Source organism: Sinocyclocheilus rhinocerous, unplaced genomic scaffold, assembly GCF_001515625.1.
Source record: "Sinocyclocheilus rhinocerous isolate Xijiao unplaced genomic scaffold, SAMN03320098_v1.1 scaffold1043, whole genome shotgun sequence".
Taxonomy (NCBI): domain Eukaryota; kingdom Metazoa; phylum Chordata; class Actinopteri; order Cypriniformes; family Cyprinidae; genus Sinocyclocheilus; species Sinocyclocheilus rhinocerous.
Window position 1 is genome coordinate 915,478 of NW_015642610.1, and position 18,182 is coordinate 933,659.

The 18,182-nt window shown below is 37.7% G+C and overlaps 1 protein-coding gene across 1 annotated transcript in view; it reads right to left on the minus strand.

Annotated features, from left to right (window-relative positions):
• Positions 1-18,182, minus strand: part of LOC107756295 (uncharacterized protein KIAA0825-like) — a 147,473-nt gene that overhangs the window by 108,160 nt on the left and 21,131 nt on the right. The window contains 4 exon segments of the mRNA XM_016573328.1: positions 235-500; positions 5,669-5,878; positions 6,286-6,350; positions 8,414-8,584. Of these exon segments, the coding sequence (XP_016428814.1) occupies positions 235-500; positions 5,669-5,878; positions 6,286-6,350; positions 8,414-8,584 (712 nt within the window).

An 18,182-nucleotide genomic window follows, 5' to 3' on the forward strand; every position in this document is an offset into this window, starting at 1 on the left:
TTGAAGTGGACTTTGAGCTTTGTAACTTTGCAGATCTTTTTTATGCTCAAACAACAACAATACAGACTAACTAAAGTTGAAAAAGTGAAAAAGCATAATAGGACCCCTTTAAAAAATATAGTTATATTAACAAATATTATAATTACTTTTTATATTAGTATAATTATATTTTTTTATTATTATTATTTTATATTAGTATAATTAGCAAATTTAGTGAGAATGAGTGTATCTCACATGTGTGTGGAGTCTCTGAGCTGGCTTTCATAGTGCATGAGTGTCTGGAGGATGTAGACACTGGTGGCCATCAGAATAGGCAGGTTTTTGAAGGGAGCGGAGGCCGGCACTTCCCCTGCCCTCTCCTCTAGTCTGGTCAGTAGGAAGGAGGTCACACGGCCACACACCTCCACGTAGCTGGAGCACACGGGCAGCAGGCTGTCCTCTCTAAATGCCACAGCCAGCGGGAGAAAAGCATCCATCTGCTCCAGAACATCTGCACAGAACTGGAAATAAAGTGAATATGTGAATTTAATATATTGTCTTTCTATAAACCAATACTTGTGCCTTAATGTGTCCCTCACTTTGTAATTCATCCCTTTGCTCCTAAAATATGTCAAAATAATAAAGACAATTAAGCATATCAATACATATAATTAATATTTTATATTTATATTATTTCATGTAAATTAACAGGCCAGTTCTTTCAGGAAGAAAATTGGGGAAGAGAGCTGCTGGCTTCAGAAACAACACTACATAACATATTGGAACACATACACAACCTGCCTGCCCTCATCTCCAACACTGGTGGATATATTTTTAAATGTAACAAACTTGTTTGGTGAAACCATACTGTTATCCACACTAGACAGGCGTCTTTACTATCACGACCATTTGGTAGAATTATTTGCAGATAGTTATTGTGAAATAACTTTCAGGTACTCCATCCTGTCCGGCTTAAATCAACAAAAAGCATTCAATGCTATACACTAGAAATTCTTTATCATACAACACTCAAACTTCCCTTTTTGAAGACTGAAATTGCATTTCAGCAGCTCACAGAGCTCTACCATATGCGAACCGACTAGCATTTATTGTAGTAAATAACCGAATCATCCATGCCGATATGACTGTGTGAGACATTCAAGGCCATTTTCTTATTCAAATACCTGCAGTTCCCCTCCTGTGGCAGCTGAAGAGAGAAGCAACACTTATCTCCTTTTTCCACATTTGTCCTGGAGGAAACAGGGAATCAGCACTGGTATTTTCTCTTCAAAATGATTACGAAAGTGTGTGTGCCTGTTACATCTGCCTTACATTGCCTCAGGAGGTACACAGCTTGAAAGGAAGACCCCTGAGTGTTATTGCCAAAAAAAGGCAGACCTGGAACGGAACATCCACCAAACTTCCTCCACCCATATTTCTCCAACCTTTGACAAATGAAGACATCATTGTCGATCTAATCCCATCTAGAAATTCCATTCCTCCCTTTCTCCATACTTCCTTCCAGCCACACGTGTTCAATGCAGATTAGCAGTAACAGCAGTGAATCTGGGCATGCTGAAGAGCCAGACGCATGTACTGGGTTCACTGTCAAATTTATATACCTATAGAAATGAGTTACTATGCCGGCCTATTCGAGAGCAGTAAAATATATGTGTGCGTTGTATATATCTCCCTCCACTCCACCCTTTCCCCCTTCCACAGTGAGTTACCATGTCCCAAGGCCTCTGCGAACATGGAGGAAAAACCCCAGCACATGTTAAATGGAAACTTTCCCAATAACAGGTCTATCAATCAAGCACAGACAGGCAAGAGAGAGGTGATTTCATACTTCTTCACTAAACTTCATCATCTGCATTACACAGCCTCGTTCACTATGTTTAGGCACAATAGATGCAGCATGCCAGGGCTATCATCATCATACCATAATTTAAGTAGCAACACCAGTAAAATTTCACTGTTCACAATACAACCTTTATTATTTAAATTATATTTATTACTAAATTATTATAGTTTATTATTATATTAACTAAAATATGATCACTTGTTTTATATGTAGTTAGTATATTTATTTTAGTAACTATTATAAAAAACACAATATTAAACTATAGTAATACTAAATTAAATTCATTTAAAATATTTTTTAAATACTGCTGTAATTATAAATTAAGTAATACTGAAAATTGAAAAATAGAAAATTTTTATAGTTTATTATTATACTACCTATAATATTATAATTACTGGTAATATTAGTGTTATTAGTAAATTTGGACAAATTAATTATTTTAATAATAAACTATACAACTATAAATATTAAATTAAAAATAAAACAACAGCATGCAATCATTTATTACTTAGGTAAATATAATTTCTGAGGTAATTAAACAAATAAAAAAGCCAGGAAAAGCTCATTATAATTAAATTATAATTAAATGTTATAAATATATTATAAATAAAAATATATTATATTAGTATAATTAGTAAATAAATCTCATTTATAACTTGTTGCGACATGTTGCAAGTAATTATTAAGTAAATATTGCTTTAAGTTTGAACATTTAAAAAAAGAAGAAAAAAAAACGTTAAGAGCTTAATATCAATATTAATTCATATTAATATTAACATCATAATATTCAGCAGCAGTTCTATTAGAATGCACTGCAAGGACTAAGACAGATATTTTGACACATCTGATTTCTCCTGCCTGTTCACATCAAAGTCAAAACAACTGTGTTTGCATTAATATCTCATCAAGATTTGTCACTCGGTATTATGGTGCTAATATGATAATTGGCATCATTTTTACCAGTACTGCTTTTGACATCGCCAAAGGATTCTGGGAGACCTTGCCAAACCGGAAGCCCCTACAGGCTGAACAGGTCTTGAAACAATCGGCCGGCTGGACAGGGAGTCGATAACAGGCTGAGTGTTGTTGTTATAAGCTTAGCGGGAAGTGTGAGTGAGATGTGGGCGAGAATGCAAAGATTTGCCCCAATCCAAGGTGATGAGGACCCGAGAGGTGTCGGTGAGATTTATGGCTTTCTAAAGCCTGCTGCTTCGGTTCGGAGAACCCTTAACTAGAGCAGATCAAAGATATGGATTCCAATAGGACAGCCACTGCAAGGTTATTTCTCAGCAAAGCTTTAAAACATTTAAGAGCTCAACTCTGCAGTGGTCGTCTTGCACCTTCGAACAGTGCTAAATCCTTCTCCTCACACAGGGTTAAGGACGATCGTCAACGCGAGGTGGTCAATAGCTGGATGGTGGTTTCAGGATGATAAATGGTTCGCTGAAATATTATGCAGACGGGAGGTCTGGCGACTCTGAGAGTTCGAAACAAAGTATGAATGTATGAATATGAATGGGTGAAATATTGATCTCTGTAATGCATCTGGACTGACTACATTCTGGCTAAGTCAGGCCTGGGCTAGCATAACGCTGCCTAATTATGGGCCATGGTGACATGTGTCAAAAAGAAGGGGTTTTGAGACACTCAGAGCAGCAGAGAATGCAAATAAATGCACATGCTAACCTTTGAGAGGAGGGCCGCTCATTCTGAAGCACTGACCTACACGTAAATGTGTTGTACAGGTCTTGAGTGTGAACAAATTTTGACACTTGTTAGTGATGTGGTTCCAGGGGTGTCAGCAGCATGTAGCGGCATCAATGAAATGGTATGGAAATCAGACATGAACGCCGACATTTCTAAATTTCATGAGCTGGGGCCATGTTGCTCAAAAGTGTATTTTTTGTTGTTGGTTTAAAAGGTTGAAAACAGGTTTGCAGGCAGAGGTCAATGCTAAACGATGTCAGAAAAATTAGTAATATGAAAATCCTCAAAAAGCATTTACTGTTTATGTATGTAATTTTCATAGTAATAACTGTTATCTATTTTGAATGTATTTCACAAATTTTGGCATTTATTCCTGTGATAACAAAGCTAAATTACTTCAGTTACTTCAGTATCACATGAAACTTCAGAAATCATTCTAATATGCTGATTTGGTGCTTAAGAAACATTTCTTATTATTATCCTCAATGCTGAAAACAGCTGTGTTGCTTAATATTTTTGTGGAAACTGTGATACAATTTTGTTCCAGGACTCTTTGATGTATAGAAGATTCAAAAGATCAGCATTTATTTGAAATAGAAATCTTTTGTAACAAGTTTTAGTATTCACTGTAATTTTTTGATCAATTTAATGCATCCTAGCTGAATGAAAGTAATACATTTCCTCCTAAACTTTTCAATGAATGAATGTGTGTGTGTGTGTGTGTGTGTGCGTGCATGCGTGTGTGTGTACTGTAAACTTTGCTTAAGTTTCATTCAGAAATACAACTTACAAAACTTTTGTCTATTGTGGACATCTATGTTTTTAACAAGAAAAAAAGGGCTAGCGCAGGGGGCACGCAGGGAGCGAAACACCTGCATCATATCCTAGCTCAGAGGCTGTCCTTTGGGGCTGTGATGGCTCATCAATCTGCCTGAGCTGCAGCGAGTGGAGCTTGTCTCAGACAGGGACCTCCGTGATGAGGGATAAAATGAGGCAAAACACTGGGCCGTAGAGCAAACCCACAGGACCAGAGAGGCTCCTGGAGCCACGGTGCCTGCTCAGGACGAGCAGACATGTCATGTCACTGTGAACCAGTGGAGTATTTCAAAAGAGAAGGAAATATCCGTGAATGAATCACAAACACCTTCCTCTATAGCTCTGTTCCAAAACCTAGTGAGCTGCCTTGAACTGCCTTTATTCCTGAAAAGAAGCATCCTAATTCATAAGAGACTTACTTAACAGTCTGCAACACATAGGCAGAAACTCGGACAGAGAACAAGAAACATGACAAAGTTTATTCCAACAGAGTGTGACGATAGCATGTTTCTAGCTAAAAGCTCTAATAAGCAAAAGTCATTAGTTTACTATTAGATATAATGGCATATTTAAAATACTTTTTTTTTTATCACTACATTTGAATGGGGTCAGTAAGACTTTTTTTAATGAAAGTAATACTTTTTATTTAGCAAGGATTACATTTTTAAATATATTCAAATAAAAAACAGTTATATTAAATTATTATAATATTTCACAACATTACAGTTTTTACTTTATTTGTGATCAAATGTAACCCTGGTCATAAGGGTCACTTTTTTGAAATTGAGATTTATACACCATCTCAAAGCTGAATAAAGAAGCTTTCCATTGATGCATGGTTTGTTATGATAGGACAATATTTGGCCGAGAATCTGGAATCTGAGGGTGAAAAAAAAATCAAAATATTGAGAAAATCGCCTTTAAAGTTGTCCAAATGAAGTTCTTAGCAATGCATATTACTAATCAAAAATTAAGTTTTGATATATTTACAGTAGGAAATTTACAAAATATCTTTATGGAACATGATCTTTACTTAATGTCCTAATGATTTTTGGCATAAAAGAAAAATCAATCATTTTGACCCATACAATGTATTTTTGGCTATTGCTACAAATATACCCAAGCGACTTAAGACTGGTTTTGTGGTCCAGGGTCACAAATAAATGCAATAAAAACATTAAAAAAAAACATTATACGGTATATATATATACACTTCTACTTATGAATATATAAATAAATAAAAATCATGATACTGATTGTGATAAATGATTGTTCATTTAATATGTAAACCACTGATGTTACCTTGGCCACCATCTTGGGAGAGTCTTTTTCTGGACCGTGTCTATGGGTAACAGGGGTGATGAAGATGTTGGCAGAGCCCGATGCATGTGTGGCTTCCTCCTGCTGCAGATTCTTATTGCAAACGTCATCCAGCACCACCTTCACACAGTGAGCCATCTGAGGAACAAGGTTTCTGAACGCAGCTCTCCAACCAAACTCAAGGCACACCACCTGAACACACACACACACACATAAGTACTGTTGCTGGTCATAGTAACTAAATAAATATAAATATTATATTATAAATTATAAAGTTCTAATGTATAATTACAAGCAAAATGTAAGTCCTTAGTGCCCATGTGAAAATCACCAATAAAATGATGTTGTGGGTAATTGCCAAGGTGTTACCAGTTTGTTGTCGGTACTAGTATTTTTCCACAATATTTAGGGTTTGAGATTTGTTGAAATCCTTAACCCTAAGTTACATCAATAAAGATGTTGATTACAATTTTTTTTTTAAAACATTTAATAAAGGTCTACATTTATTAAAAGTAAGGGTTCTTTTACATGAAAATGCATTAAAAAAAAACTTTTACAGTACTTGCACCATTCATGTTTAAATAAGGGGTGTGTATCACCTCAGTAGCGCCTTTGTCTTCTGCTGCCGTCACCTCAGTATCATCCCTGCCCTTCTTTAGGACCTCTGCATGGAAAAACAAAAACACACACAATGCATCTACAGTAAACTGTCACTACAGCTTTACCAAAGGAAATGTGCTCCAAATCCTCAGATTTCCAGCTCATTAAAAACATTTCACACAGGAATATCTCATATGTTCCGTTAGCATTAGCATATGCATTTATTCTCTACATGGTGCCTCTGGAAAATAAGTCAATGTGTGGGGTGCCAGGGTCAGGCCAGGCCAACATATTAAACTCCTCTGCGCAGCGGCGACCTACTAACAACAACATGATACGTTCAATAAAACAGGGAAAAAACTAAAAAGCGGACGCAGTGATTGCAACAGTAAGCTTTGTTAAATTCAGAGGTTTTGGAGTTGATTTGAACCCCTGATAGCTATGGCCAGATCTGGGCTAATCCATGGAAGGGTTAGAGGGAGGATAAGTGTGTGTATTTGTGTGTGCGCTTGTTGTGGGCAAATTAAAAGTGCATGCAACAAGGCCGCATTTTTCTAATCAGACGCTTCGGAAGTGAGACCCCGGGCGAGGCAATTTAGTTGAAGAAGAGAGAGAGTCGAGCCAGGCGAAGGAGAAGAGAAGCAGCCGGCATGTCACTTTTTGACCTTTAAGCCCATCTGATGAATTTCTGGTAATTAAGTCGTTTGATTGGCTGAATTAATGATTTGGATAACTGCCCTTTAAAGGCTGTTTACTTCTCAGTAAATCCAGCCCTTTTCTGCTTGTCCTGTTTTTTTAATGTAACCTTTACAGAAATTACTATACGCACCAGTCACTTTCATAGCAGAAAAAAAATAAATAAATGACAAAATAAAAATAAAAATCCTGCCTCCTCAATTTGTGTCTAGAAGTGTGTTTCTATATGCAAAAAAAAAAAAAAAACATAGTGCGTTAAAAGAGCTGTATAGAAAGGCGAGAAAACTCTCATTAAAAAAAGCATATATATACAAGGTAGTCTCATAAGCTGCCTGTAGAGATGTCGCTATTATATGCAGGAATTGGAGGCTTGTCGTATTTAAAGGCTCCGTCGAGCACAATATAGCTTGAGGTTTTCTGCTCCCACGGTGACAAATCATTTCACATGTCAGATTTGGAGCAGACTGTTGTCAGAAATCTTGATCGGCTGCCATTTATTTACACTATGCTGATATTCATCGGAAAAAAACAACAACAACCATATATCTTGTTGACTGGCATATATCACATTCAGTCTGAGAGCAACATAAACCTCTTATCTGGATCTGTATATGTTTTCACAGTTGCTTCAGGGGGACATTTGCTTACTATGGTTGTTTTGTTGATTATGAGATTAAGAACTATAGTTTTTAAAGGGATAGATCACCAAAAAATAAATTTCATCATCATTTACTCACCCTCATGTGATTCCAAACCTGAACCACACACACAAATGTTTGGGGTTGGTAAGTTTTCTTAATGTTTTTGAAAGAAATGTCTTATGCTCAGCAATGTTGCATTTATTTGATCAAGAATACAGTAAAAAATAGTAATATTAACTGTAATAAAAAATAATAACCACTTTCTATTTTCATTCATTTATTCCTGTGATGGCAAAGCTGAATTTTCAGAAATACTCCCGTCTTCAGTGTCACACGATCCTTCAGAAATCATTTTAATATGCTGATTTGCTGCTCAAAACACCTCTCTTATTATTATCAATGTTGAAAACAGTTCTGCTGCTTAACATTTTTGTGGAAAACGTTTTCAATCTTAGATGAACAGTTCGATAGAATTGCATTTATTTTATATATAAATTTGTTGTAACATTTTATACATGTCTTTATTCTATATATTGTATAACAGTATAAAATAAATAAATAAAATATTACTGAAACAAAACATTTGAATGGCAGTGTTCAAATCACCACTAGACTAATGTTTCAAAAGGAAGTCATACAGGTTTGGAACGACATGAGGGTGATTAAATTGATGACAGGTTTTTCCCTTTAAAATTGGAATTGCTATGTCTCACTGACCTGTATCGGACCGATTTGACTCTAGTATGCATATGTGGGTGTGATGTTTTTAGTGATGGTTGTTAAAGTATACCTTTGCCACTGCATACTGATTCTCCAGCACAGTTAAGGAAACCCAGATGGGTTGCCAGGTCCTCCACAGTTTTTTCCAGCTCCAGTAAGATGTTGGTCAGCTGGGTCAGGCACCTGAGCTGATGGGAGGTAAGGCTGAAGCTTCGCCCTCCCTGGGGAGGATCCTGAGGAGCTGTAGACAGACACACAAAGACTTGGTCATGGAAAAATGTTAACAGACATCTTTGCTGGAAAGACCAGCATATTTTTTTTCTTGCGGCTCTGTGGTAGAGCTTTCAACCACCCGTTCTACTGAGACCACTACAAAAGTCAAGCTGAAGACACAACTCTTGTTAGAGCACTTATATAAACCACAGCCATAAACAAAGGCACTTCCTATAAATTAGCTACAAATATTTTCTTCATTTTAAATACCCTAGCTTACTCTTGAAACTGCAAATATTGTTGAGTCTTGTATGATAGATTGTTTGTGATAGTCCTCGTTTGAAAGTTACTTTGGATAAAAGCACTTGCTAAATGATTAAATGTAAATACATGTGAACTAGTTTACCCATCAAGACCTCTTTAGACAAACAGCTAAAGAATAACTAGACTTATAACTATACTAATAACTATACATTTTGGATGACTATGCTAGTCCACAAGCTTAACCAGCACCAAACCAGCAGAACACAGTAATTGTGCACATATTTGGTTTGCACAAGTCAAATGCAAATCTGTTTTTAAAGAGGTGCAGAACTTTACACACAGAGAGATTCTTTGGGTTAAGGATTTAGAAGGTTGAAATGTAAGCACATCAACATAAGTTGACCTACCTTCAATAAATTATCTATACCAGCACTCTATATCAGGTCCATTTCACACATTGAAGAGTCTTTCAAAAGGATCTGACATTGGTAAATAATCTAGCATAATACAACGAAATATTAACAATATATACACTACTGTTCAAAACTATGGAGTAGGTAAAGCTTTTTATTTATGAAGGAAATGAATTATTTTACTAAGCAAGAGTTCATTAAATTGTTCAAAAGTGACAGTAAAGACATTTATAATATCTTTATTTCAAGGAAATTTATGTTTTGTTTCAGCAAGGACACATTAATTGATCAAAAGTGACTGTAAAAAAGTTTATAATGTTACAAAAATGTATCACAGTTAACACAAAAATATTAAGCAGCACAACTGTTTTCAACACTGATAACCCATGACCTCAGCAATGAAATTTGGTCTGGTCTTTTGAGAGCATTATTTTCTGATTAAGATATGTTATTTATATGCTGTATTCTAATCGCTGAAAATTTTCGAACATAAAATTTAATTTTTTTCATGAAGATTGGAAGATTTTTGGAAGACTGATATTGTAAAAGATACTGAAGGTTACGCTGAGGACGTTTCCAACAAGAAACATACAACACTGGAATCCAAGACGGCACGTTTCTCAAATAAATAAAACAGTAAAAACTGAAAGACTTTGTGAATGTGCATTTGACACCAGGGGGCCTGTGAACCGTGGCCTTGCAATCTACACCAATCCCACAGAGGCTGCAAAGTTTCCTCTCAAATCTACAGTCAAACTGGGCACAAACTTTCTCCAGTAACTCGCTGATGACCCTCATCTCCAGCGTGGCTCTCCCATTTCTGCAGCTGCCAAAGCCATCACCCAGGGGATGTTCCGCATTAGGCCTGAAGAATGGGCTGCGGAGAAGAGGGCTACGGTATTTTCAGACACTTCGACAAATACTTTTGTGTGTGCTCTTAAATGACTTCCTCTGACAGAAAAGGCATTGGGGAGTGGATCAGGAAGGCATTAGCCCCGGCTATGAAAGCTCCAGGAAGATTGAGTGGGAGAGCGATGGAGGGAGGGGAGAAATAAAAAAGAAAGGAGTCCTAATAATTGCAACAATATCGCCTCTGGATTCTAACACTTTGTTATCGTCAAGCCGACAATATGACAATCTCATTCTCTCATTTCTCTCCACTTCATCAGCCACATACGGTGATCATACATACATTTATTTTGTTTTTTGTGTCATTTTATAATTTTACAAGATTATAGAGATGAGGTGGGTTAGTGAGCGCCTGGAATAAATTTCACGCATTTGTGATGTATACGTGTGTGTAGGTGTGTGCACATATTTTTTTCACAGGTGAGCGTGTCATACCAGCATCTTGGCTCTTCATTAATGGGGTCCAGAGGGAGACTGTGAGGCAGAACTGGGAAAACGTCTGCATGAATGCATGGAGATCCACTCCACTGAGATCCACTCCCGCTCATACAAGTACATCAGCCTGTCAGTAAAATCACTCCATCCAAACATACTGCATTATGTATAAGACTTGTGCATCAAGCGCCACATGCAGCACACAGGTAACATATGTGCACTGGGAATGTACTGTATGCGAGCGCACAGGGGCGATTCTAAGATTTTCGTTTTAGGGGGGCTCAGCCCCCTGGTTAAGTAGGTACACACACACACACACCTGTTTGCTGTACAAACTAAATTTTACTGTTTGCATTTCTAGTACACTCCTCCTTCTTTAGCTCAAGTATGCAAAACTATTTGCCATATGCACTGTAATTAATATGTTTTATATCAAAAGTAAAATTTTCAAATAAAAATGGCAATGGAAAACCGATTGATGATATTTTGTAAACTGTCTTTATGACAAAGAACTGCACAGATGCAGATATTGTAACAATCTATCGATAAACACACACCTTTGTCCTCTGTTTCTCGCTCTGCGCCTCTGCGGAATGAAGAACGCGCTGAAAGACGGGGAGGAGCCGAAGTCTGCCGCCGTTTTCATATGAAATTTAAAGGGGACTGAGGCGATCACGAATTCTCATTCTCTCATTTCTCTCCACTTCATCAGCCACATACGGTGATCATACATACATTTATTTTGTTTTTTGTGTCATTTTATAATTTTACAAGATTATAGAGATGAGGTGGGTTAGTGAGCGCCTGGAATAAATTTCACGCATTTGTGATGTATACGTGTGTGTAGGTGTGTGCACATATTTTTTTCACAGGTGAGCGTGTCATACCAGCATCTTGGCTCTTCATTAATGGGGTCCAGAGGGAGACTGTGAGGCAGAACTGGGAAAACGTCTGCATGAATGCATGGAGATCCACTCCACTGAGATCCACTCCCGCTCATACAAGCACATCAGCCTGTCAGTAAAATCACTCCATCCAAACATACTGCATTATGTATAAGACTTGTGCATCAAGCGCCACATGCAGCACACAGGTAACATATGTGCACTGGGAATGTACTGTATGCGAGCGCACAGGGGCGATTCTAAGATTTTCGTTTTAGGGGGGCTCAGCCCCCAATGAGGGTATAATAATAAAAAATAATAGTAAACATATAAATAAAATAAAAAATTATTGACTAATAGGGTAAGGTGGTAAAGTAAACTTATTGCATTGCCCATGCGAGCACAACTGTATAATAGTATCTGTAACAATTTACTTCTGGATTAATAATAAACATCTCAATGAGGTATGTAACTGCATTCACGTCATGATGGAATTACCCTAATAATCCATTGACCTAGGATTAGTAGGAGCTCTGAGTACTTACATGTATTATGTATATAACATGAATAAACGTATAGACACCGTAAACTGCTATACAGGTGTGTGCAAATTGAGTGCAGTCAGGGCCGTTTGTAGCCAATTTGACGCCCTAGGCGAAATCCCTATTATATATTTATATATATACATATATGTATATTCTTTTCAGACACCAGTTGTTTGTCACATTCAAATTGGTTGTCATAGTAACGACAATAATTTGTGGAGATTCAGTGCATTGAGTTCCACAAATCTGAATGCATTATTTGTAAATTGACTAGCTGGTGGCGCCCTAGGCGACCGCCTAGCTCGCCTATGCCTAGAAACGGCCCTGAGTGCAGTGCATTGCAACAATGTAAATGAAAATGTATATTTATATAATGCACATCTTTACTGCATAATGTCCTGCACTGTTAAAAGACTAGTGGTTGTGATAACAGTTATAGATGGAGATGGCTTGTTAGAGGAAATGTTCTTGCGATGCCAGAAGAGCAAAAAGTTGTGAACTGGGTGAGTGGGGTGTGTGATAAGTTTTCACATGACCAACTTGAAGCCATTGCGACATATGCATAGGAAAAACCTTTCACCCTTACACAAATTCATATTTAAATGTGACCGCTATTATTATCATCAAACTCCTATTATTTTCTTTCTGTGAAACACAAAATGAGATTTTAGGCAGAAAGTCCAAGGAGCTCTTTTTGCTTTTTTTCTTCAAACAATAAAAAATGGAAGATGATTTATAATGATTTACAACACCAAAAGTGCATGATTAAAATAATAACAATAATAAAAATAAAATATAATTCAAATGGAAAGTCACAGAAGATGATTCTAAGTGAAATTTCAGTCTGTTCCTCACACTACTATATTGCAAGTATATATTATATAAATACTATATCACATATTTATAGGACTTGGAATATAGCACATTGTGCAGGCAACCTTTTATGATAGTTTTACTGTGCTTTTTTGACAATTTGGACATTATAAAATCACCTGTAGTCTATGGAAAAGAGCAGCTTCGACATCTATTGTTTTCCACAGAAGAAAGTCAGCCATGCTATTCTGGAAAAAGGGTGAGTAAATGACAGAGTTTTCGGCGAACTATACCTTTATAGAAAGTAGGGCTGCTCGATTATGGCAAAAATCATAATCACGATTATTTAACATGATTATGAGTGGGCCACATGACCAAAACTTTATATGAGTGATTTATTTAAAGATAGCGATATATATCAAATATATATTTTCTGTAAGTTTGCTATGACATCTACATTTTAGAGACATTTAGAGATTTCACAATTCTCAATACCACAGCAGAATACTAGGGTAACTAAGTATTCTAAATAAAATACTGAACAGCTCTGAAATTTAACATCTTGTAATTACAGCAACTCTGATGTGACCATATGAATGCACAATGCACACTACTTCCTTCCTATAGCCCAATCCTTACATCACTGACAATAAAAATTCATTTTCTATTTCATGACAATTCATAACATTGTCTTCTACATATATTGCAAAATGTTCAAACCCTCACTTGCCTAACATCCACCAAACCTGCCATCTGTCTTCATCCATCTCAGAGGTGTCCTTGAACCCCACACGTCCTCTACACCCCAAGCACTAACTCACACTTAGAGCGGGAGTCTCACCTTTATGTTTAATGCTCCGCTGTCATTCTATCTTGTCGTTTCCTCCCACCCAGCCATTGTCAGGCTATTTATTACCCCACCATTAACGGCTTATTAGGGCCTCTCTCATAGCTAACCATTAGGAGCCTTGTGCGGGAGGATGGCCCAGCCACTGAAGCCATAATGGGGGTTATTACAACACGCTGATGGGGTGGAGGTGCTGAAGGTGTTGAGAGCAGTGATACGTGTCATTTACTGTGAAAAGAGAAAAGAGCTGAGAGTCAGGGCCTCGCCGGGGTCGTTAAAAGGGCATTGCATTCATATCAGATGCAGTAAAAGAGGGAAGGCCTGGGAGCACAGTAAATAGATGAAACAACGGATGGAGGAGGCAGAAATGTTTAACAGAAATCGCTCAAGTGTTTGAGAAATATCTATTAAAAACTAAATACAATTATAATGCAAGAGAGATTGAGCAACTGAGGGAAGTAAAAGCTTTACCTGGGCACATTATTTTCAACAATGTAAGAGTGTTGAATATACTTTTGTGAAGAATGACCTGAGTAAGCTTGCACAGAGCTCCAGGTGCATTGTGGGCAACAGTAACACAATACAAACCCTGTACTACATTTTTCAGGATGGGGATAAGACAAAACACTGCAGGTTTAAACCTTGAAAAGGATTATCTTTGAGCGATCACCTTTTTGCTCTTGATTAAGAATTGATGATAAAATGAAATTCTCAATTAGAAAATAAATTATTCATTAAGTTCTGCCCATGAACTCATGCCACTGGTTAAGCCTGTCTTGCTATGTCTGGCCGGTCAGGATGCTCAGACAGAGACATGATTTAAAGACATTTCAACTGCAGTGCTCCTTTAAAGGTACAGATAGAGTTCACCTTCATGTTGTTCCAAACCTATACTTACTTTCTTCAGCAGAACACAAACGAAGATATTATGAAGAATGCTGGTAATCGAACAGATTTGGTGACCATTGACTTCCATTGTATGAACAGAAAAAAAAGTCATGGTTGTGAGGAATAAGGGCTGATAATAAATGAAATTACTTGCAAAGCCATATAGTTTTTCCTCAACTGTGCTCTTCAGCATAAAAATAAAGCCTTGTAAACTATTCACATCACACTTGCTTTGACTAGAAGGGGGGAGGCAGTGAAAAATGGCACAAAGAAAACAAGAGAGAGAGCGAAGGAGAGAGAAGAAGAAGAAAGAGACTCGTAGGGGAGGCTGGGAAATCCCCAAACAGTTGTTATTGATTCCAGTGTTTACGGGCAGATAGTTTAGTGCCGTTAACAAAACAGAACAGATGCAGCCAGTGAGCAAAAAGGTAAACAATTGCTGTGTGGCAGGTTGCCAAATCCCCGGCCTGGAGTATTAAACTCACACTGAAGTGCATTTCCCCTTTGGGTTACACTCGCTGCCACTTCATCTCCTCCATGCCTGCTCCCTCGTTCCTTCTTTCATTCTCCTTCCCTCTGTCTTACACACACACACACAAACAGAGGCGTGCGGTTCCAGCTCTTGCTGGCTGGATTGTCCTGCTCTGACCCTTGGGGCTGTGTTCTGCCTAGCTGGGCCATTAGTGCAGGGAATTGCATGTGTCTGACATGGCCATAAAAGCAATTATTAAATGCTTTTCTCCAAATGATGCCCAGCTTCTTTAGGGAATGGGCAATCACGCAACAATTTAGCCACTGATTTCATTTCCTCTCTTTCTCATATCGGTGTTGATTGGCTTCTCTGGCAGAAAAGTGAGAAAAGAGAGAGAGGCCGATCTTAAAAAGGACACAACGGACGTTCGACAGCGTTCCTGTTCCTGACGTGCGGCCTGACCCAGAACATTAGCCATTCAGAAAAAAGCCTCATTTATCCACCAGCCATGTCAAACACGCCGCCTAAGAGTGACAGCATGACAACGACTCTGCCAAGTGTCACAGACAGACATCAGTATAGATGCGGAGGCTCTGGGGATTAGAGCTGTTTTTATATGTACTGGTTTACATTTCGGCTGATGTGGGAAGGAGCTGCGAGAGGGAAAACAGGAAAGCACGTAGCTAGCTGGAAATGGAAATGTAGAGATCGGTCCATCTCATATAACAGGACGCGCGCTCTGGGTGGTGTTGTGGTTGGCGGGGCCCCGGGGCCTGAACCGACCACATGTGGAGCCCCCTGACGGCCTGAGGGAGTCTGGCTGCTGTGGCGTGCAGTGGGTTGTCTGTTGCAGCCCGCTGCTCACTGAGACAGGCAGCATTATAAGCCGACCCCACTGACACACACTAAACCGGCTCCTTCAATGCCAGAGGCACAGCCCAGCTGGGATACAGCAGGGGATGTGTGGCCCTTCTTGGGGTAAAAAAAAAAGGCAGGTTTTGATATCTTTATTAATTTGTTATGGTTTGTGAGTCTCCACTTCTGTCTATTTTTGGCAGCAATACATGCAATCGTTGTTCTGAAGCCATAGGTTACGCGGGTTAGTCAAATTCACTAAAACAAAATCAGTGGCAGGTACAACAGAACTGCTTGACATATTTGAGTAATTATTGAGAAATACACAATGAACCCACAGGTAAACAACTTCTATAAATCACATTATGATGCTGATGTACACAAAATTAACAAAACATTATGTCCATGGTGAAGACTAACAGAATATTCCACGTTAAATATAAGTTAAGCTTGTATGTGACAATCACAAAAAACCAACCACAGAAAATAATTTGGATTGTCCTTATTTAGAGAACCGTTCAAAAGTTTAGGTCTATTTTCATATATTTTAAAATGTCATTTATATCCGTGATGGTAAAGCTGAAGCAGTCATTACTCCAGTATTCAGTGTCACATGATCCTTCATAAATCATTCTAATATGATGATTTGTTGAACAAGAAAAACTTCTTATAATCACTGTTCAAACTAAAAACATAGGCCTACCATTAAAAGCCGTGCTTGCACAGGTTCTGCACAATCCTCTTCAATAATATCCTCTGCTTCTCAATTGGGCTTAAACTGATAACCGATATTAAAGACGCCGTTGTTTACAATACAACCGGAGCACATGCCACTGAGGTGAGGGGCGGGACATTTAGACGCGCACTAGAGGCGGTTTAGCCAATCACAACACACCGGGCTAGCTAACCAATCAGAGCCTATCATGTGAAAAATAATGCGTTTTTTTAAAACAAAGCATTAACACATGTTAGACTGCACCCCATAAACACAATCAAGCCTAGAAAAAAACCCAGTGAACCACCCCTTTAAGGAAGTGTGGTTTAATTAAACATCAACACTCCTGGCAGATACTGCAGGAGGAGAGTTTCCTGCTAAGGTAAGATAACTGCAAAGAAAATGACTTTTTAGTCAATTTAGGTTACATAACAAAATCAAAAATGACTCTGGCTCTCATTAAATGTGTAGAAATGTAAATTAAATACATAAATACATTGACTACATAAATACATTAAGTACACAGAGTTGGCCAATCATAACAATAACAAAATGTTATTAACAACATTATCATAAAATGTCAGTTCATCGAAATTAGCATTTTCTGTAGACTTTCTGAAAGCATTACTGCACATTAAAACATGCAGAATCTCCTCCGAGAACATGTTACATACATAAAATGGAGTCTAAATGTCTGATACCACAAGTGAAAATGCTTGTAAATTGAATTCTTGGTCATAGCATACTGCATTTATCAGCATAACAATTACAGCAAAAAAATGAATAAAAAATTAAACATTTCAGAATGTTTCAGTATTTGGTTTGCCCCCCTTTTGCTTTAATGACAAGAGCCCTTAAACTGCATGAACTTCATCATAAAACCTGATGAACAATGTTCTCCAGCATGATTTGAGATGATTCAAAGAGCATCTTGAGCTTCACTGGAAGAACATCTGTACACATACTCGCATATCACAAACTTACTTATTTTAGTAGTGACCTAGAAATTAAGACTTACGAAGTTGTCATATTGTTTTGATTGTTTTATTTATTTATTCAGGTTTTTTTTTCCAACTAAAATGTTCTGTTTATTTCCCGGTTGAAATTTATCCCAGATTGTCCCAGACCCTACTGTATGTTATACAAACTGAAAACGCTGCCCTACTGAGAAGTGAGTAAAATAATATTGATTTTCTGTAAGCTTTACTGTACATAAAAAAGAGTCTCCTTTGAGAATGCAGCACATCGCAGAAATCTATATACTTTTCTTCAGGCTGAACTGAAAATTACATATATGTGAAATATCCAATGTCTGTGAGTTTCAAATACAGCACGTAATGTGCACATACACTGTATGTGCAAGAACATACAAACATACAGCCAGCTCTTTTTCTCTCTCACACACACACGTACATACAATCTGACTCTCACTTCCACCTTTTCAGTTCTTTATCCTGTCTGATACAAATCCACTGAGGTGTGATAGTAAGGGTTTAAACTCCTCATTGTTCCAGACAGACTGACCTGTATGGCAGTCTCCTGAGCCTAGCCCTCACCCCATTACCTCTAAGAAAAGGTGGAAGGGG